This window comes from Choloepus didactylus, chromosome 3 (genome assembly GCF_015220235.1).
Source record: "Choloepus didactylus isolate mChoDid1 chromosome 3, mChoDid1.pri, whole genome shotgun sequence".
NCBI lineage: Eukaryota > Metazoa > Chordata > Mammalia > Pilosa > Megalonychidae > Choloepus > Choloepus didactylus.
Window position 1 is genome coordinate 100,588,784 of NC_051309.1, and position 24,019 is coordinate 100,612,802.

The window sequence follows — 24,019 nt, forward strand, 5'->3', positions numbered from 1 at the left end:
AATAATGGAGTCAGACTTTTTTTCAAAGAGAATATTCTGCTGATAAAATTCTTAATTAAATTCATGTAACCACAGCATACCTATACTAAAAGTATGCTATATATGCTTTAAAAAGGCTTGTGTGCTGCTACTGGAATACAAAGAATAAAAGAATGAGTTTCCATTTTTAATTTATATCTTCATTAGGGGCATGAAACAAGAAGAGTTAAAAAAATGCAATTGATGTAAATACTATAAATGTCAATGAAAAGGGAATGGCTATTTCCCAGGGTCTTTTCTGTCACAGCTTTATAATTTATTTTATGAATGATAACCCTGTTATTCCTCTCATTAACTCTTCTATTTTCAAATATTAAAGTAAATCCTAAATGTTTTTCTCCCAGTCATTTTATCAGCATTTTATCAGCCATTGGTATTTATAAAGATTTTTTGACAAGAATATAATTTTTAAAATATTGAGCGCTGCCATCCATGGACATGGTATCTATTGCTATAACCATCTCTTTTATACCCACCCATAAAGATTTATAATTTTTTCATGCATATTTCCATTGTATTTTATTCCCAAAATTTTGTAGCAATTTTGTATGTATGTATGTGTGTGTGTGTGTGTGTGTGTATGCATGCTATCATGAATGGGATATGTTTCCATTTTATTTTATAACTGGTTAATTGCAGGTATATAAGAAAGTTATTGATGATTGATATATTTTATGACTGACCTGATCACCCTTTGAAATTTGCTACTGTTTTTCACTTCCTTTTTTTTTATTTTGCAGTTTATTCTCATGTGTTTTTCCAGTAGACATTGATATCATCTTCAAATAAAATTGTTATTGTTTCAAATCTAATACTTTATATCTTTTTTAACATTTAAAAAATTTTCTTGGCTAAGTGCATTATCTTTCACTTTCAATCTTTTATTATATTTTTGTTGATGGATGGCATTTTGGTTTAATAAAAATGCCACTAGTATTTTGCTGTTACATTTATCAAAGGTATTATTTGAACAGAGCTTTTTTTTTTAATCCTATGATAAAAGTATTCTTCTATCTTTGTTTTATTTTTATGTACTTGAAAGTCTTTATTAGTAGCTCATATAATATTACAATAACAATGTACTTTAAAGTTAAGCTAGCTTACTCTTCCCAACTTTATAGAAGGGAAAACTGAGCGTCAAAAAAATTAAATGACTTACCGTGGGCTACACACCTAATTAGCTCTGCCAAATCCATATTTGGTATGAAGGAAGAGCCCACTTAATTTAAAATAAAAGCTATTAATACCAGGACTTTCAAAGTTCAATATGAAAAAATATGTATTTGTACTAATTAGTTTTAAATACCAAATTTTTGGCCTCCAATTCTGTGTTCTCTGTGCCATACCATACCCTTTTAATTGTTTGTGGCAGTGGTTTGTATTCACTACTGTCAAAATCACTTGGCTAAAGAAAACTCACACTGAAAAATTATGGCTATAAACACCATATGTTAATATAATAGAAACAATATGTAAGTTTTAATATGGCATTTTTTGCATTCTTTAGTTCATCACAAAAAGTTACATTTAATTGTAATGTATATTTTGAAAGGAGTTTTCATATTGTATAATTTAAATTTGTTGATGTTACACACTGTAGAACAGGCTTTCAATTCTAAATTAGCTAAATTAGTAAGACAAATAAAAGCTGTGCTGCTGTGGAAGAGTTAGGAGAGGTTTTCAACAGATGGACTCCACCGCAACTGGTTCTCAGAATCACAGTTTGAAAAACGCTCTATTTGAAATCAGTTTAATCAGTGTAGATCTACCTTCTTTCTTACAGATAATGGAATAATATCACTCCCATATAAGATGGATATGATATTTTTATTTACGGAATTGTATCATGGTTTAATGGCAATATTCCCATTTTTCCCTATGTTAATATTCTCTATATTGAAATTGTTTCCATTCATTTTTACATCACTCTTTTAACATGTATTTACCAAATGCCTGTACTGTGGAATGTACTAAGGAACTGTTGTATGGAATGACTTGAAAAAAATGGAATTCAGAACCTAGTGGAGAATATTGACTAAATATACAAAAGACTATACTTGAAGGTGAGAGACAACAAAGGGCCCCAAATGTGGTAAAATAGGATTCTGTGGATTCTTAGGAAAGAATGTGGTGTACTGTGACACATACCCAGATCCCTGCTTCAAGGCTGAGGTGCTTATTCCCAGCACACAGCCAAGTCTTTCTCCAAGAACTTCCCTAGGCCGAGTGGAGTGTCCACTCACATTTACTCCCCCGATTTGAGGGCAGCATGCACCCAATGACTGGTCACTGCAAAACTGCAAATGTCAGAGTGTCCCTCTCCTCAATTTGGGGTAATGCTTAAGGGCCACCTGAGTCCTTGAACTGGTGAGATCACTTGAGCTGCTGTTACATTTGCATCGCAATTTAACCTCTCCCTCTGCGTAAACCTCTCCCTCTGCGTAAACCTCCTACGCACAAGCAAATCTCCATCTCATAGCTATTTCCTGGAGAACCTGATCTAAGACAGAGAAAATATATTGGAAAGATTTCAGTAGAACTGATAACATTTTAATGGAAAGTCAAAAGCAAACAGGTTTAGAACATGTAAAGCTATGGCGAGGAGGATATTTCAGGTGATGGGAACAATATAGTTGACATATCCATTGGAATGAATCATGTGTACAATAACAAAGGTTGATTCATTTACCAGTGTGCACAGAACACAGAGAGAAATAGAGCATATTAGCCTGGAAAAGATTGAGGAAAAGAAATTTAATTTATTTTGTGGGCAAAGAGAAGACACTACAGAATTTTGGAGGATGGGTATGACAAAATCAGAGACAAGTTTTAGAAAGAAACCTCTTCACAGCTTTTTTTTTTTTTTTTTTTTGCTTCTGCCATTTCTTTTTATTTTTTATTAGAGAAGTTGTAGGTTTACAGAAAAATCATACATAAAATACAGATTTCTCATAAACCATCTTATTATTAACACTTTCAATTAGTGTGGTACACCTGTTAAAATTCATGAAAGAACATTTTTATAATTATACTATTAACTATACTCCATCAATTATAGTAAGGTTCACTGTTTGTTTTATACACTCCTATGTTTTTCTTAAATGCAATTTTATTGAGATTTGTTGACACACCATATAATCCAAAACGTATACAATCAATGACTCACAGTATCATCATATAACTGTGCATCCATCGCCACACTCAATTTTAGAACATTTTCATTACTCCAAAATAAAGAAAACAAATAAAAATTAAAAAAACACCCAAAACATCCCTTATCCTCCCCCCACTATGTATGTGTGTGTATGTGTGTGTGTGTGTGTGTGTGTGTGTGTGTGTGTGTGTGTGTGTGTATAGTCTTTATTTTATTATCCATCTGCCCATACACTGGATAAAGGGAGCATCAGTCACAAGGTTTTCTCAATTACACAGTCCCATGATAAAAACTGTATGGTTACACAATCATCATCAAGAATCAAGTCTACTGAATTACAGTTCAACAGATTTCAGATATCTCCTTCTAGCTATTCTAATACACTAGAAACTAAAAAGGAATATCTATATAATGCATAAGAATAACCTCCAGACTGACCTCTTGACTTGATTTGAAATATCTTGGCCACTGAAACTTTATATTGTTTCATTTTTCCCCCTTTGGGTCAAGAAGGCATTTTCAATTCTATGATGCCAGGTCCAGGCTCATCCCTGGGAGTCATGTCCCACGTCACCAGGGAGATTTACACCCCTGGGAGTCATGTCCTACATGGGGGGGAAGTAATGAGTTTATTGGAAGAGTTGGCTGACTTTCAAAGATTTTTAAATAAAAAAAAATCACAATCAAAATGAGATTACTTATAAAACTGCTGCCTCTTTTCTGTGTATACTATATGAGTAAGCCAGTCAAGATTTAATACATCCTTAAATCAAATATTTTGGCATTGGCTTAATTGATCAATTTATGTTAAATGCTTTGTGGTAACTATTTTCAACATAGAATGTGGGAAAGTAGAAAATATCAGTAAGTTTGTGGCAGTATCTTAAATATTTAAGTACCAATACATTTCTTCCATGTTTGTATCTAAAAGAGATGGCAGAAATACTAAATTACTTTAATTCTAATATGGTAATTTATTCATTCAGCAAATATTTATTGAATACAACCATATGGTGTGGTGTGAAATCACGGAGTATGGAAGGAAAATAGAAAGATCAAAAATAATCGCAAGTGTGATTAGTTGTACAAAAGGGGAAACACCAACTGTTCTGGAAACATGCACTTGGAGGACCTAGTGAGGTGTTAGTTAGAGTGACAGCTAAGTAGAAACATTCTGGATGGGCAGGTATTAGCCAGAAAAGGAAAGGGCAGATTATTCCATGAATTGGAGGGAAGAATGTTTCATGTAAGAAGAATGGGGTACTAGAAGGCTTGGAGGACAGAGAGAGTTAGTCCATGTAAACATCTGAAATAAGCCCAGGATGGCTAGAGTAGAAGGAACTTTGGGTTGTGCTCCCTTCATTTGCTAGGAAAGGTCTACAGGGGAAAGTTCATGCATGGTTTTGTAAGCCATGCTAAAGTTTCTAAACTTTTTTTGAGAGGTAAAATTAAGTCATTGAAGTGTTCTAAACAGAGGAGTGACAAGATCAGATGAGCCCATGACTACCAGGTGGAGAACCCACTCGGCAGGTGCCACTAAACCAGGACAGGTCTGGGAGAGAACGGTGGTTAAGAAGCTGATGCCCCTACCCAGAGGAGGTTTTGGGTAGCGCAGAAGGATAGAAGTAGAAATCTTTGAGAGATATTTAGATGATTGAAATAGGATTTGTTGATCAAATGTAAGAATGTGAGAAAGAAGACGAATAAAATGGTTATTCCTATGTTTCTGGCTTGGGCAAAAGTAACTTGAATAAGTTTTATATATGAGTGTACTTATAGGAATTGAAACATATCACCTTGCCTTTTGTGTAGAACTATTATTTAGCATTTAAAATTTATAGACCTGAAAGCAACAGAGGGAATTTAGGAAAATGTAATGTGATTTACCAGGAACAGTATTGACTTGGAATATAAGATACCTTTTTTACAAAAATGTGCACAAGTACCTTTTTGCCATAGAACTTTTAAAAATACAGTTGTTGCCCATGGAATGGTTTCCTTTGGATTCATCATTTATATATACACATGTATAAATTTTGTATGGCAACTCAAATTGTCCGAAAACTTTCATTAAGTTTTATGTTTCTATTTTTGTTTTTGTTTTTCTGCAACCAATATCCTGGCATTTATATACCCAATATTTTTTTTCTTTTCTTGTAAGAAAATATAATATATTCCTTTTGTCAGGGATTTTTTTCTCTCTGACACTAACTGCTGTAACATAAGGGTACCAGGGTTCACTGCTGAGTCTGGTGTGTTCTCTGCCTTATTGGGCTCATGTTTTTTTAACAAGGTTGTCCTTAGTTACCAAGCATGTCTGTAGATTGCAAGAAACCTAAGAATATGTATAAGAAAATTAGGCAAATATCATAAATATTTAATATTCCATATGATGCTCCAAAAGTATCTGTAAGTTACTTCTCACACAGGGAAAGATTTGTCAGCCTCATAAATAGAGTGAAATAAATTCTTAGTAAATACTTTTTCTCATCTTTTCCAACTTATTCTATCCATAGAAGAGCAGCAAACTGTTGCTTTTTCAGAAACTGATTATGCAGTGGTAAATTATTCCCAACATTTGATGCTCCTCTTTTATCATCCTTCTCTTCTCCTCCCTTTATGTGATGCCTACTAGTATTTTTATAAAGAGTGGGTAGGATGAAATTCCAACCAATTTTACTTGCTATTCTAAAAAAAGGTTTACTCTGGCAAAAATTTTTACTGACAATTTAAAAAGACATTTAGAAATTATTTGTATGTGTTTCTCATACTATCAATTTCCCATTAATTCATTTTGTTTAAAATCTACTACATCACCAAGAGATAAAAAACACACCTGTGCAACAAAAAGATAGTGACTATTCATTATTACCTTGCTAGTAAACATTTTTACCAAGGCTTTGTTTTCAAGGTTGATCTGAGGATAGATGAGAAGAGCTCAAAAGCACTAGAATATTCTAAGGCAATCAAAAATTAGAGAAGTGTCAGATAAGGGGCTTCAGCTAAAGGGTTTATTTACTTGAAATACTGACCTCTTAGTTTATTCTTACATCTCCATGAGGGAAGGTTTCACTGATTCTACATGCTAACAGCTCATAAACAACATAGCATAAAGAAGATAAATTGCAAAGTATAAAAAGGTGGACAATGTAAGTTAAGGCCATGGTAAACTAAATGTGAGTCCTTTGATTTATTGTTCTTTTGAACCTTGTGCAATGCAAGTAGACTAAGGCACTTAGTGCCAGATAGAATCTAGATTGAAGACATGGGTCTGGAGTGGCCATATGAGTGTTGATTGGGAATGATATTATACCACCAGGAAGTCTGTTGGTCAAATGTTAAAAAATTTTAAGTGTTAAATGAAAAATATAATGTTAAAATATTTTTACAATGTCTCAATCATATTGATATATAATATTTTTCCTTTTCTTCTTAGAAATAAAATACCAAGACAAAAATTTAAGATTCCGATATAATTAGGATATATAGAGAGGAAGATATGTGATTGAGGATAAGAAAAACTTTTATGAAAGTATTTCTGAATGCCAGTAGTTTGAACTAAAGTATAGTTGTATAAGATATGTTTGTCAAACTTTTACAATATTTGCCATTTAGAGCTAATAATAATAATGTCTGCTGTACTTACCTCAATATTTCAAATTTTAAGTGATATTTGGATGCTTTGGGGTATTAGTACTGAGCTAACAGGACCAAAATGATTGCAAGAATTGGTTCTCTTACCTATATCAAGGATAGTGGCCTTGGAGAGCATAGACAAAGGGGACAGAGACTGGGGCATCCTTCGTAAGTTCCACGAGCCCTTTCTTCCCACATTGGACAAGCACATTCTACCGTTAAGGAAGGTTCTGCAGGTTTACCTCACACAACAGAGCATTTACATTATGAGACATCTCCATTTACCCCCAGAGAGTGGATGGCTTCAGGACATTCTCCAGGTAGCCATTAGTCAGTAATCCACAGATCCTGTGGCTGTTTACTACAGTAATGCCTCAGCCAGAGGCAGCCTGCTAAGGGCTTTCTGTAGACAAGGACTATTCCTCCTAGTAAATATTACCAGGCTATTTACCTGGAGTTCCAGTTGACAAAAACATTAGACCCATTTCTCTCTCTTATCTTTTCCTCTGCCCAGCCTCCCCACCCCCAGACACACCAGTAAAAGGAGTGAGTAATCCTATGCTAGCTTCTTTAATTTCTCCCCCATTACTAATCAGTGGAATGCTATTGAGTTGAGATTTGCAAAAGCATTTCCAAAGCCAACTTAATATTCTGATATGTAATGAAATTTGGACCACAATAAACTTTAAAGGAAATAAACCAGGAGCATGCCCACAATTCCTAGGGGAACTAGAAAGCCTCCAAAATTAAAGAGTGATGATAATATTAATAGTAATTAAGCTTTCACCATATGTCAAGCACTCTTCCATGTGCTTTATATGTATTATAATAAAATTCATAATAATCTTCTAGAGTAGGTACTATTTTTCCCATTTTATAGATGTAGAAATTGAGGCATAGTGAAGTAAATAACTTACCCAGTTTTGCACAAATTGTAGATTCTTATGCCATTGGTCGAATCTAGGAAGAACCCCAGTTCTTGATTGCTAGATTATATATGAAAACAGCACAGACATATCAAATTAAACATGTTTATTAATAAAACAGGGTAGTAAAAGAGAAGGTGGTTGATTAGGAGATAGTGGAGGATTCATTTTGTTGATTATTATTGCAAAAATAAAACAGATAAAATATTGAGATTAATGATTAAAGTTGAAAAACATCAATCAGCAAGAGTTTATTGAACTCCAATTATGAATTTAGCACACAATGTAGATGAAGTAGAAGATATAACATACAGCATAGTACCTACCAAAAATGACTAGAAATTGACTTAGAGGTCATGGCAAGTGAGATTTATTTAAGTATCAACGTTGTAGACCTGGTGATTTAAACAATTTACAAACTGAGATCAGTTGTTGTCCAAATAAATGTCAATATCAGGCTATAATTCTAAGTTAGATATAATTTAGTATTGAACTGACTCAAAATGTAATTTTCATATGTAAAATCCTAAATAATATGAAGATTGATAAAATACACTGAGGAAAGAGTTGTAAACTAGGGAGAGAAAAATATGACCCACATTGCCATCTGTTAGGGAAATAAACATCTGTCATGTTGAATGAAGGATGAAGCTTGAAAATTCTGAATGAATCTCACCAGCCAACATGACTGTTTAAAAGCAAAAGCAGATTTCAAGCCTAATTTAACTTCCTTTTTTATTTATTAACTTGGGAAAGATATTTAAAGAAGGAGGAAAAATAAACCTACAATAACTTAGAAATCATTGGTATTAAGATTCCCAGTATAATTTTGGATCGAATTAGAATCGAATTTTGCTGGAGCTAAGAATATTGTCAAAAACTTGTTTCCACATTAGTTTCTTTAATGCTCTGTAGAAACTTCTTGTTTTCTGACTGATGAAGCCATGTGAGTTCCAAGGTATGGTAGTAAAAATCGTAGCCTGGAAATTAGTCTCAACGCTGATACGGTATCATTCTGAACAGTCATTGGGCTATGTGGATCAAAATTTCCTTGTCTATAAAATGGGTGAGAAATTTAGTAGGCTGAGCCCTTGATCCTGGGGTTTGCCCCTATGAAGCTTGTTGCTGCGAAGGAGAGGCTAAGCCTACTTATAATTGTGCCTGAGAGTCACCTCCGGAGAACCTCCTTTGTTGCTCAGATGTGGCCTGTCTCTCTAAGCCAACTCTGCAGGTAAACTCACTGCCCTACCACTACGTGGGACGTGACTCCCAGTGGTATAAATCTCCTTGGCAATATGGGGACACAACTCTTGGCAATGTAACTGGACCCAGCATCATGAGATTGAGAAAGCCTTCTTGACCAAAAGGGGGAAGATAAATGCAACAAAATAAAGTTTCAGTGGTTGGGAGAATTCAAATGGGGTTGAGAGATTATTCTTATGCATTATATGGATATCCCTTTTTAGTCTTTAATGTATTAGAATACCTAGAAGGAAATATTTGAAACTGTTGAACTGCAATCCAGTAGTCTTGGTTCTTGAAGATGATTGTATAAACTATATAGCTTATGTGGTGTGACTGTGTGATTGTGAAAACCTGTGGCTCACACTCCCTTTATCCAGTGTATGAACAGATGAGTTGAAAACTGGGGACAAAAAGTAAATGAGTAATAGGAGAGGATGGGGGGTATGGGATTTGTGGGTTGTTTTTTTTAAATTTTTTAAAATTCTTTTTATTTATTTATTTATTTATTTGGAGTAATGATTGTGGTGATGAATGCACAACTATATGATGATATTGTGAACAATTGATTGTACATTGTGGTTATTATATGGTATGTGAATATATCTCAATAAAATTGCTCTAAAAAATAAATAAATGGGTGAGAAAGGATCAAGTGATCTCCAAGTTTCATTTTAAATTCACTACTGGTTATGCTGTTTGCCTATTAAAAACAGGCTGTTAATAATTGCAAGCTTGAATTAATATTTATTTTGTAGATGGAAGTAGAGTTTCTAGAACTTTCTTTTTGTATTTTACTATTATTTTACTTCTGCTGAAATTTTACCTCAATATCTTTTCTCTCCTTTAGGGTGGAGTTAGTGGATTGACTGGTGAGCTAGAATTTGGAGAAAATGGAGGCAATCCCAATGTTCACTTTGAAATTCTTGGAACCAACTATGGAGAAGAGCTTGGCCGAGGTGTTCGCAAAGTAAGACCAGACATGCTGATCAATATGCTTTTTTCTATACTAACTTTAGTTTTGCTTCATTGTTCTCCATGCAACACAATCACAGTACATAGTCCATATTGTAATTTGAAAGAGAAAGAAGAGAAAAAAGATAAGGATCAAGCATTTAAATGACCTTAAGTATCTTTGTGAAGTATTAAGTGATAAATTCTATGTATGCCTTAGAAAAATCTAAAGGAAAAAAAGAAAACTACTGGCTGGCTAAACAAACAGCTTCATCTTTCACTCATTCTAGTAACGTATTTTTTAAAGTAGTAAATTTTATGTTTATGTAATGAATAGCAGTTGGGTTTTTAACTTGTATCATGCACAAAATCACAATAAGAGCTTGTATAAATTTCATATAGGAAGAGGGAAGTCTACTATAAACTGTGAAATTACAGTATTTCAATTTCTATGTGTATCATGTAATAAGTGGAAAATGGTTTTCAGGAAATGAACTCCTGTTATATACTATGGATCACATGTAAGAAGAAGCTAACTGAGTGCCAATAAAGGATGTTTCATGAAATAATGGGACAATAACTTTTTCAAGGAGAAATATAAAAGCCCCTGGAGAAATGACTTTTCTGTAGATTGGATTTACCATTTTTATATATTTTTGGTAGAGAAAAGTCTAAGGTAATTGAGGATGCATAGAGAGCTCATAACTATAAATCTTTAACTGTATAAAAGTTACTTCATTGGAGATAAGAAATTCTTCCTTTGGTGTTTCTTGCCAATGATGAAATGTAGGATGCAGAAAAACTTAGACAAAACAAAGTTAGGAGTTGCTCTTACCAGCAATAAAAATCTCTCAGATAGTTTATGCCGGGGGAGTTGAAGCTATCTTAATGCTTTTTATTATTATTAGTGTTTTGTACTGAAGAGCAGCAAATATATAGGAAACTACATAAAACACATGGATAGTCTAGTAATTTTTTTTTTTTTTAAGGAAGCAGTCACGACTCTGGTCAAGAAAGAGCACATACAAAGCATCCTAAAATCCCCATAAGCTTGTTCCTGATTATATGTTCAACCTCCCTTCAGTAGTGTAGCCCTTAGTCTGAATTACATGATACTGATTTCTTTGCGTTTTAATATAATTTTATCACCTGTGTTTACATCCTTAAATAATATAATTGAGTTTTGCCTATATTTCAACTTATGAATGGACTCAGTATTGTATGCATTCTTTTTTTCTTATGTTCTATATGTTTGTGTTACTCATTCTTTCTGCTACGTATAGTTGCAGTTTATTTATATTGTGTTCTGTTTTCTATTGTATGAATATATCACAACCTACTGTGTTTTTTTTTTCCATTTTTATACTATTATAAGCAATGCTATTATAAAGATGCTTAGATATATAGCTCAGATATTTATCCTTGCATTTGTAAATTTATTTCTCTGGGTTCTGTATCCAGAATTTCCAGGAGTAAAATTTCTGCATTATAGGAAAGCATATCTCAAAGTTTATTAGATAACATCAAATCTATTTTCTTAGAGGTTTACCAATTTGCAGACCACAAAAAGGTGCAGGAGAGCCCTTATTGCCCCATGCTCTCACCAAATGTTGGTTTTAAATTATCTGTTATTTTTTATCATATAATTGTATTTCCTCATGGTTTCAATTTACATTCTCCTGATTATTAAAATGCTCTTCATCTGTTTCTTTATTTTTTAGATCTTCATATTTCTTTGTGAGTAAATTGCTTCTTCAAGACTTTTGGCCATTTTAATATTGGGAGGTCTTTTTTAATTGACTCTAGAAATTATGCATGTATGTTGAATATTAGTCTCTCATTGTTTAGTTATGTTGCAACTATATATTTTTTTCCTTTCTCTGGATTTTCTTTTCATTCCCTTTATGACACCTTTAAATATAAGTAAATTATGAATGTTTTCACTTTTTTATTATTGCTGCTTAGGCTTATCAAAAAATAATTCCCTATGCCTAAAGTCATGAAGATATTAAACTCTGTTGTCTGCTAAATGCTTTATAGTTCTGACTTTTAAATTGAGGTCTTTAGTCTAACTGGAAGTCTTTTTAATACATGGATTCAGAAAAGAGTACAGCTTCACACTTCAATATAGTAGCTTGTTCATTTACTTTTAAGATATAGTTTAAATAAAATAAAAAGCACATATTGTAAGTGTACAATGGGATTCCATGAAAGCATTAATCAATGTGACCACCACTCAGAATAAGATATAGAATATTTCCATCACACAGAAAGTCATGTCATTCCCATTTTCATTCTTAACAACACAAAATAGTTTTGCCTTTTCTGGAACTTCATATAAATGAATAATGTAGTATATGCTCCTTTGTAACTAACTTCTTTTTCTTAATGTGATCTTTAAAAATACATCAATATTGACATGTATCAGTAGTTTCTTCTTTAATTTTTATTTTTGAGTGGTATTCTCTTGCATGAATAAATTATCCATTTTCTGTTCGTTGCTGATATCTGAAATAACGTTGTATCTGTATATTGAATTTATATACAGTTCTCTTTCTAAACTTTAAAAAATTCTAATAACTTATCTGTAGATTCTGGTGAATTCTCTACATTCAGTTGTATCACCTATTAATGAGAGTTTTTTTTTTTTTCTCTTCCTGTCTAATCCTTACACTTTTTACGTCTTCTGTTTGCCTTGGTGCACTGACTAGGACTTCTAATACAAAGTTGAATAGAAGTAATTACAGTAGGCATCTTTGGATCATTATCAATCTCAAAGAAAAAGATTTCAACATTACACTACTAAATACGATGATTCATCTTTTCCTTTTTTTCCTTTTTATTAACCTTGATCAGATTGAGGTAGCGCCATACCTTCCCGGAATAAACATAGTTCATATAAAAATTATTTGATTTTCTACCACCTTATTTAAAGATTTTACATTGATATTCATGAGTGAGGCTGCCTAAAATTTGCCTCTCTCACAACAAAAGTTATACTGGCTTCATAAAATATGGTGGAGAGGATTTCTTCTTTATGTATCTTCTATGATTTAAGTAAAATTAGAATAGTTTCTTTCTTGAAGCCGGCTTGGCTTAGAAATATTTTGTGGGGAAATTTTTGACTACTGATTCTGTTTTTAATGAAAAATAAAAAATTTCTTTCTAAATCTTCTTGAGCCAGCTTAAGAAGTTATATTTTTTATTGTCTTTTGAAGTTTTTCTCAAAATGTATTAAAGTTGTCAATCATGTAATATCATCTTTTTAATCTCTGAAACATACAGAGATCTTACCTTATTTTCACTTCTGAAATTGTTCTCTTGTGACTTCTTCATTTTACTTCATCACTAGTAGTAAATTTTATCTATTTTATTTATCTTTATTATTTTTATCCTATTTGTATTTTTATAATTAATTTATTTGTGTTCCTGCTTTTATTATATCCTACTTTATACTTTTTGGTATTTTATTATACCTTTGTGAAATGGATGCATAGTTCAAACAATTTTCCAATTTTTATTTTTTTAAAATATGCATTCAATACTATACATTTTCTTCTAAGTGATATTTTATTTGTATTGCACAAGTTTTAACTTGTAGTATTTTCATTTACATTTAAATCAAAATGTTTTCTATTAATTATGTATTTATTATCCCAAAGATTATTTAGAATAGTTCTTATTTTCTATGTTAATAGGATTTGGGTTTTTTTGTTGTTGTTGTTAATGATTCTAGTTCATTTGTTTTTTGATCAGAGAATGTTCTCTGTGTGATTTCAGTCTCTTAAAATTTGTTCACACTGGCATGATGACTTAGGATTATCTTGCCTAATTGTATTTTTTAATCTTTAAAAAAGTATATGCCCTCTGCAGTTCTACAATGATTGAGTTCTGTGTTAAGGTTGTTAAATCTATTTATTTCTGATTTTTTGCAAGCTTGTTCTAAGAATTACAGAACAAGGTAGGTTAAAATCTTGTAGTATAACAGTGAATTTATCTATATTTCTTACTAATTTTATCAATTTTTGTTGAATATATTATTAAGAACTTATGAATTTAAAATAGTTTTTTTCTTCAGTAAACTAGACTATTTACTATTATAAAGGACCTTTACTTCTAATAATGCCTCTGCTTTAAAAACTGCCTTTTCTGATATTAATAGAGCTAAACCAGCTTTCTTTCAGCTACTATTAGAATGGTATTTCTTTATAGCATTCCTTTACTTTCAACCTTGCTGTACCTCTTTTAGATACTACATTGTTTTAGATGCAATTCTTGTATGCATTATACAATTCAATTATTTTTATTCAATTTGACAATTTATACCTATAAACCGGAGCATTTAATGTATTTATATGCAATGTAATTGCTAATATATTTAGGTTTAAGTCTACCATCTTGCACATTCTACCAATTTTTACATTCTATGTTCTTTTCCAAAGCTTCTTTTCTCTCTTTTCTTGCCTTCTCTTGGATTTTTCCCTTTCTCCCTCTACTAATTTATAAGTTGTATAATCTGTTTCTATTCATTTAATAGTTCCTCTGGAATTTACAACATGCATACTTAATTTATCGGTAGCTAAAGTTAATCAATATCTTTGTCCTCATAGAAAACAAACATTACGTAGACCATTCTGATTCAATTTCCCAAATTTATTCACCTTTCAAACTATGTTATTGTTGTCATGTATCATAATATTCTCTTTTGTCTAGGTGTAGATTTCACTCTAATGTGCCAGGTGTATACTTGTGAGAACATTGGTTACTCATGAGGGATCTATGGTAACTGAGAAACTAATCCTGAGTACCTGGTGCTGGAGCTTACTTAATTCATGAGGATGGAAGGATTATAGAGTATCAAAGATAACCACTAATTCACAGAGAATTTCAAAGCTATTGGGACATCTTATACCCAATTCTCTGCCATCAGTTGTAGTTATTTAGTAATAAAAAAACATACATTTATCTAGAGTAGATGGAAATAAAAAGATCTAAATTCTCATAATTAGCATAGTAATTAAAAATAAATTTAGTATAATTATAGTTGAATGTGCAGAAAATATGCTTGGTTTTATAGTAGGAAGGTAATGAGTCTTTCTTTGGGGTTTTTGTTACTTAATTACATGTCCAGTGACATAAATTTCTCATCTCATTATAATTGTAAAATCAGGATTAGTATACAAAAGAAAAAAGGAAAAACATTGGCATATGAATCCATTAAGGTACACATCACATGGAGAAATGAATTCTTTTGTAGATAGGACCTATCCAAATACAGCTCTTTCTGTGTTACTTAATTCCTTACAAAACCTGTCATGTCTTTTTCTGCTGCTCCACTCCCAATGGTTATGCCCAAGTTTATGTATAATCATTTTGCACGTGGTTTCTTCGTTTCTCCAATACCTCTGCATGTAAACTATCCCATGAAATATTATTATTGGTTATCCTAAAGCCTAATTTTATCCTATTGCTTCTCTATTTTAGAAAAATATAACTCTAAAGAAATAATTAGGTATGTATGCACAAGGCTGATTATTGCAGTACTTCTATAATGATAGAAGCAAATGGGAAAAGAGTTCAAGAAGTGAGGAAGGGTCAACAATGCAGCATAAGTGTAGTAAAATGAAGACTAAAGAGAGTCCACTAATTTTAGGAATTCAGGGCTTATTGGTGACTTTAGGGAGCTAGTAGAGCAAATAGGTTAGGAATATGGCTTCCAAAGTCAGACTCTTCAAATCTTAGTTGTGCTTCTTAAAAGCCTTCTCAAGTGACCTTGAGCATTAATAAACTAATAAGTAGATACTATCTAAATGACTTAGGAAATGTGAAGCATTCAGAAGTGTGCCTGGTAAATCAAAAGATGTTGTTATGGCTAGTTATTATGAGGAGAAAAATCTCAGTGCAGTGGCATAATATCACCTATTTAGACTGCAACAGGTCGAAAAGTAAAAATGAATGTGAGGAAATAGAAATAGGGAAAATACCATTTTAACATGTTTGCCTGACAACAGCAATTAAATGTGTTCATAAAGTTGAGGAGGAGAACTTTTAAAATGTAACACACTTGAGTACATTTGAATGCTTACAGATGGAACCAGTAGGGAGGAAGAGAATGAAGATAAATGAAAGAAGGGTGATCTTTGATAAAGGTCCAGTAGAAAAAAAGAGGATTGGATCCAGAATTAGCTAAAGTGCTTAACCCTAGATAGGGAAAACATTGTTTTCCGTAGTAATGGGGAAGAAGAGGATAAGGAAAAAATGTGTCAGAATGCAAGCAAGTCTTCATGTTTGCTGTTAGGAAGTTAAGGGGGTTGGTAAGAAATATTCTACTTCTTTACTATACCCTATCTGGAGAATTAGGAACTGAGATTATCTACTATGAGGAAAAGAGTAGCAGAAGATATTGAATATGATGAGGTTGGAGGTTTAAAGAAAGCAAAGAAAGTTCAAAGAATTACCAAGCAATGCTGTTGGTTCATATGAGGTTAGAGATCATGAGTTCATTGTAGCACTAATCTGCAGGGTTATGTGATTTTATCCAGCAGCATTCAGCAGACTGAGTGAGTTTGAGTTAAGGTAGGGTTGGAGTTTCACCAGTTTTTTTTTGTTTTCTTTTGTTTTGTTTTGTTTTCTTTTTTGATGGCAGCACAATGAGGCAATGAGGTTAAGGATATTGGCAAGAGAATGGTTGAGGTGATAGAGCAGGAAATCTAAATTAGACATAGATAGCAATGAAGGAAAGAATAGTGAGTTATAGCTCAAGGGGGAAGAGCCCTCACCAAGTATGAAGAGTCTTTATATTGATATGCATTAAGTGAGAGAGCTTCAGAGCCAGAAAGTTGTGTTTGGGAAAAGAGACATCTGAATTCATGATTTCAAGGGTTGATGGGTTCTGGGAACTCACAAAATTGTATTTGTGAGAGTGGCAAAAGTTGGCTTCACTGAGCCTTCTAAGACCAATGTAGTTCAATGATGTTTCACTCTATGCTGAATTTAAAGCCCAGAATTTCTTGTCTATGCTTTCATTTGACAAAGAATCATATACTTCAAAGTATGTCTACTTTATTCTTAAGTGATATTAAATAACACCTGCAATTATTTGTTTTTGTTTCTATGTTCTAACTCCCAGACTGGATTGAAACACTCCTGTAAGTGGATATTATATAGATGTGATATGAAAGGTGCTATAAATATTTACTCTACAGTAACTTTTACATTATTGACTCTCAAAAATTTTTATATTCTTGTTTAAAACTTTAAAGCTTTCTTAATTTTTGAATTTTTATTTTATTATATTCAAGTGTTTTTGTACCAGACTATAATATTAATTGAAAACTGAAGTTATAAAACTCCAAATCTAGCACTCAAATAATTATAGGAGTACTGTGAATTAGTTTGTGGGCTGCCATCTCCATTTATAAATGGGACAGTTCCTTTGTATGGGCATTGACATAAGCATAATGTTTTCAAAGATACTTATCAAGGGAAAGCACTACCATATGAACAATAACAGTATAGATTTACTAGATGTGGTTTCAAAATTAGGGTCCTACTCCCATGTTTTCCATGTATCACAAAAAATGAATGGCTTTCCAATCGATGAACATTTAAATTGTCAGTATTTATTCTACTGCCAGTGGCTAAGTGTATACAATGCCTGCAGCCTTATCATCTGGAGCAGGGATACTGTCAGATCTCATGAACTAAACTGCTCAGGATTTCAATGTGAGATTGACCAAGGCTTCACAGTCCCAAATTCTGGACCAGTCTCTGCTCCCCTGGCAATGCACAAGTGGAGGTTTCATTTTTCTGAATTTGGTGAGCATATAAAAAGGATTATTTAATTTTCCCTGATGCTGATCAAAACGGAGAGCTTTCCTGCTTTGATAACTTTTACATGTTCAGTTACTTTGATGTAAGGTAGAGTTTGTTCCTTGAAGATGAATCCAGGTGAACCTCAGAGCCAAAATTTGAAATCATTGAGGTTTTCTATATCCTCCATCAGTCCCCAAGTATATAGTTGCCCCTGTTTTTGTTCACAATATTGAGGTTCCAAGGGACAAAAAAAAAACAAACACATAATCTGAGTAATAACTTCTATCACATCTTCTAAGCCTAAATTTATTATAAAACATAAAAATAAATAAATAAGTTTATATTTAAAAGAACAATATTTGTTTTTACTTGAAAGAGGAATTCTTCATAATAGCTTTTTTTCTTGTCTGAGGTATTATTTCTTGTGTTTTGTTTTGTTTTGCCAGTACTGCTCACTTTTTATTGTAAAGACTGAGTTTCAGCATTAAAATTTAACACTCTAGACTTAATGGCTTTGAACTTTATCACAAACAGGAAAATAACGCCAGGAAAAATAGATTAAAGCTGGTTTCACAACCAATCTTAATTGCATAATAATGCTTAGAGTCTTCATAAAAATGTTCTCTCATAAAAGTTGATGAAATAAAATGGTACGGCAGAGATATTTTAGCTTCTAGGTACAATGGCTTCTCAGATAGATTTAAAACCTTTACTTAGGTTCTCCCACATTAAATTCACAAATATAAAACCTACAGTTTTGTATATTTGGACAAATTTAATGTATTGTTTTTGCTAAGGGTATTATGTAGATTGTTGTTGGTCTGTTTTTAATGAACTGAAGTCTTTTACTGCCTTGCACTTAAAAAGAAGAAAGAAGAGTCATGCCTCTAAATGGCCAACAGTTAAAAAGTTGCCCTGATATTCCTCAACGTTGTATTTGTATTTTGATTATGTGATATCTCAAATAGCATTTACCTTTTCCTTATGACCTTGCTTTATATTTCCTTATAGAACTTATTGCAAACTGAAATTGTATATATATATCTTATAATAATAAATATAATCTTGATGGATATATGTAAATATAATTAATTTTCCTGTTTATAGTTTTCCCCATTAAAATATAAACTCTATGTGACCAGAACTTTTGTTTGTTCCTTGATGTGTCCCCTAATGCATGGCATATAGTAGATGGTCATTAAGTAGTTAATGTATGGACTAATGAATGAATGTACATACTGTACAAAATCCATAAGATTCTCCCTGTACATAGAGGTGTAGCAGCCATGTTTTTCCTTTATTTAAACTAAAAATAATAACATGAATATAAATTATTTATTGTCATTTGTATATGCCATATGACAGTATGATTGCACCCTTTCCATTTTCGTATCCTCAGTGCCTTGCAGAGTTGGATGCTTGGTCACTAAATATACCTTGAGTAAATGAACAATCAATTATTTCAGTGGTTCTTTAGTAAGATACATGCATGATTTGTTTTCAAGAATTCATGCTTTTGAAGAGAAGAGGGAAATAGTGGATAATTAGATTGAGTATTCTGAGCAAAATTGAAGGACCCATAACAGTGCAAGCACATAGTACCAGCCCTTGAGAAAAAGCAGAACCAACAAAGCTCTAACCAAGCAGAAACTATTTACACATTTTCTTCTGCTTTCTAATGTAGTAAGAACAAAGAATTTGAAAGCTGATTTTCCTTCCAACTCTCTTCCATTAGATTCATGACATATTATTCTCATTAAATCACATGCACCTTGAGGACTAAGATCAACAAATATTTTATTAACTATTCTTATACATATAATAATTGATCAATAACTGTTGTTGAATAAATGGTTAGTTCTGTCTATCTCAAGGTTGTACTGTGATATTGCATTATTGATAGGTATTCTTTCCAAATCTGTTGATACTACCATTGGTATTTGAAGTTCAAGATAATATTCTGCAACTAGGTTAGATTTTTTAATATATTATAATGGAAAAAAAGCACACATGGTTGAAATTCAAACTCTGTCACTAATTGACTGCATTGTCCTAGGATTATTAAACCCAGTGAGCCTTAATTTCTCTATCTCTAAAATATGAACAAAAATACATATCTCTCAGGATTTGTGTAAGGTGTAAGTGAAATTATGTTTGTCAGTTGTGTAATGAGGGATAATTAAAATAATGCCTATTTGCAAATGGTTAGTAATTGATGCGATTCATTTTGAATCCAGCTCAAGAAATGCAATGTCTAGGTGTTATTCTGACAGTGAATTGCTATGTGAAGTGGGCAAAGTAATTTCATCATAGGTGTGATTGGCAGAGTATTATGCATGGCAGTCCCAGCAGTGATAGCATGAAACACCTTTCTCTTACGTTTAATGTCCTTTCTGACTCCAAATTTCTTTAAATCTGTTAAGCAGGACTTGAGAGGTATGTTCTCCTCAGTTATACAGGAAGCTAATAGCAGAAGCTGTTGGTGAACATAATCTGCATAAATCCAGTCTTTATCATTTAGGTTCCATAATTGGAGAATCTGCCATCTTTATTTACTGTCATTATTTCTAACAATGAATTTATGTCTTGGAAGGTTTACAAAGAATGGGGAAGATCTAGAAAATGCTGTAAATTGACAATGTGTTGTGATAAGTTTAGCTCTACTAGTTTTTAATTTGATGTATACTCATCAAAATAGTATGTACTTCAATGTCATATAATCCTCCATCTAGTACTTTATGAAATTTCCAATGTGCAACACTCTCAAAATTATTGATCTCAGAAGTTTCCTAATGGATAGGGGAATTCTTCACTCTTAAAAATTATATACTGTAGACTGAACTGTTTCTGCTTTTAAGGGAATCTGTTTGTCACTGCGTAGGAGAGGAAATAACTGCTGTATCCACTGATGTTTAGGGTTACTTTGAAACCATTCTGGAAGAGTTAATTGCTACTTGGTTTGAGTTCTCTTTTGAGAGAGTCCTTCTTCAGGTGAGCAGAATTCACTGACTGTTGGAGAGGACAGGAGCTATTTCTGTTGATGGCTGGGGTTATGCTGACCTCTCCAGAGTCAGAGAAACAGAACCAATAAGATACAGATATATATATACATCTAATTCAATATTAAGAGATTTATTATAAGAATAGGCTCATGTGACCATGGGGATTGGCAAATCCAAATTCCGTAGGGCAGGTGGTAAGCTGAAAACTCGGATGAAGGTGAAGGTGAGTACTCCAGGAGAAGGTGGCTGACTGAAGAGGAGGCAGAAATTCCTCTCTCTGATGACTTCTGAAGTCCTCAGTTCTGGCTTTAAAGATCTCCAACTGATTGGATAAGGAGATTTCCCTAATTTCTGAGGACAGCCTCCTTTGTCAGTTATGGATGCAATCAGCCATAGAGACAATCAACTGATTGTAGATTCAAATTGATCTACGAAATACCCTCACAGTAATAATCAGGCCAGTGCTTGCTTGACCAGACAACTGAACACCATAACCTAGACAAGCTAACACATGAATTAACTGTCACAGTTCATCCTTTGTCAATTTGGCATCCATACACATCTCCTTAAATAATACTTAATTGCCAAATAAAGGCAATAATATAGCCATATTTTTATCTAACATAAAAAAAACTTTCCTGTGTACAATTAGAAATGCACTAACCCTTTCCCCAGTACAGCATGCAAGTCCTTGAGTGGCATTCACTCTTATCTTTGATACCCTGTAGCTTAAATACTATGACATAAAGTTAATATAATTTATGTTATATGACAAGAGGATAAGAAAGGGGAGTAAACAAAACAAAGATATTTGCTTTATGAATATATGCAAACATATTCATAAGAAAACAAGGAAGAAATACTCATATACTCATAACCATCACAGCCCTCATTTTCACAACTGGGCATGTGGTTATGTCTGTCATTTATAATTACCTTCTTCCACTACCCATTCCATATTCCCTTTACCCTCAGCAAACACCTCAGCTGGTTGTGGTTCTTTGCCTGGTGGGATAATCCAGACCTTCACTCCAGAAGATTCTGGGCCATTATTAATTCTTCCTGGATTGGGTTGTTGTAATTTTCAACTGACTCTAATCACAAGGCATGGTAGTACTAAGAGACACCCACAGTGACCTCACTCCAGGCAAACACTTCCTTAATTCCACTGTGTCGTAGAAGTTCAATTTCCCCTTGATAGTCAAGATCAGTCACCCCAGCCAATACAGTAATTCCTTTCTTTGCCTGTTGATTCAGAGGCCTGAGGGGCCCATAGTGGCCAGGTGGCAGTCTATACTTCCAGGACAATGCAGTCACTGTTGTGTCTCCTGGTCAAAGCATTTCTCATTTTGGAGCTAAGACCTCTAGGCCAGCAGAGCAAAAGATTGCAGCACAAGAAGCAAATGTTTTTCTAGTGGATCACTACGGGTAATAGTGAGTGGTGCCCCTCTCATTTCCATCTCTTGATTCCTGGACCTGAGGATCCTGGCCAGGGGAGAAATGGCACCACACTTTGGGCTCTGCTTTATAGCATATACAGTTGTAAGTGCAGTCAACTGATTATAGATACAAATCCATCTACCTCACAGGAATAATCAAGCCAGTGCTCGCCTGACCAAACAACTGGACACCATAATCTAGCCAAGGTGACACTTGAACTTAACCATCACACAGGGCAATAATCATTAAAGAGATCTAAATTAGGAATACCCAGATTTGAGAAGCATTTCCTCATATGTGTACTCCTTTGTGAAGTCTCATTGTCATGATGGTACTTTAAGTGGTAGATATCAGACTTGTTTGAAAGAAGTTACATGAATGGACAGACTCCAGTGAGTGAGTCATTTGTCCATATATGTTGAGTATTTACAGCAGACTAATTTATTATACGGTGACTTTCATGGCATGGTAGGTTTAGTTGAACCATAATCCCCATATCTTGTTATTGTACCTCAAATTCTCTGCTTTCTCTGTCTGAATTTTTCTGCAGACTTTATAAATATTTGATTATATACCTCTCATTCTCTCAGACCTGTCTTGTCTTCCTCAGGGGATTATAAATTCTCCTTCAGCAGGAACAGTGTTTTATACAGTTGGAGCCAATAGAAAAACATGAATAGTTCTGAAAACTTAATCCCACAAAATTTGCTAGTAGAACTTTCTTAACTCTTTTTGGAGGTCCTTCATTCAAACTAATGAATAGTATGCTAATTTCAGTGTTGAATAGTTGGAATTGTAGTCATGGTTTTTGGTGATTGCTGATCGCAATTGTCTCACCCCTCACCCTCGCCCAGTAATTTTATTTTCCTTCTTCACCAGGACACTTGATACAAGCTGAAGTTAGTCAGCCACTATTAAGACTTTAGTCCTAATTAAGCTGCTCTAGAGTAACTAGAAAATTAAGGAATTGGGATTTGTTCACTTGTTTTTAATAAAAACTATAATATTAAGAAAAAAATGAGACTTGTAAGATGTCTTGGACATGCAGAATGTCGCCTCATTTTAATGTTTCTTCTATTAATGTGGGAACTGTTGACTAGAGCATTTCTTTCTTGAAAGAAAGGTGGTAAATTTCAATGAAAATAAGTAACACACACTTCTGAATTTCCAAAGAGTAAAACAGTTGATTCATATGTTGAAAGCATATATACTGACTGTGCTAAAGACAGGAAAATGCTAATACACTATTTGGCAACTTGCCTTCATCCCCAGTAGCGTGGACATTTGACTCATAGTTGTGAATGGACAGCTTGTTTTTCATTATAGACTTGGTTTTTGATGGGAGTATGTTCAAATGCACAGTATTTTTACTGAGACCTTGAACCCATTGCAATTATTAATGCAAACATGTCCTTATTTACCTAATGGCTTATATTTCTCAAATTTTGCAATTTGCTCTTTAATTGTGCCTTTGTTTGAAAATGTGCAAATCTATGATCTTGAATACTGTGAGCATTTTTACTAGCCATGAGAAATGAAGTGAAATATTTAAATTCTCTCCAAGTTGGTTGCATAGTTCTATATTTAAATACTTAGTCTTTCAAAATTCTCAGTGAATTTTGAGGGAAGAAACTATTTCTGAAAATCTGTTAGAAGTATGCAGGTAATTTAGTCTTTTGGCATAATGGATTTCTTGCTTGCAATTTGAAATACAGGCTGCTCTTTAGACCTAGTATTTCATGCTTTTTTTTTACTCCATTATTACCCTGTATTCATAAAGCATTCCAAAGTTCTATTTTTAAAGTGGCAAA

At 33.1% G+C, this 24,019-nt stretch overlaps 1 protein-coding gene across 3 annotated transcripts in view; it reads left to right on the top strand.

Moving 5' to 3' along the window:
• Window positions 1-24,019, top strand: part of GRID2 (glutamate ionotropic receptor delta type subunit 2) — a 1,659,435-nt gene that overhangs the window by 974,740 nt on the left and 660,676 nt on the right. For all 3 annotated transcript variants that reach the window (XM_037830265.1, XM_037830266.1, XM_037830264.1), the window contains exon 8: window positions 9,848-9,967. In XM_037830265.1, the coding sequence (XP_037686193.1) occupies window positions 9,848-9,967 (120 nt within the window). The remainder of the gene's footprint in view (window positions 1-9,847; window positions 9,968-24,019) is intronic.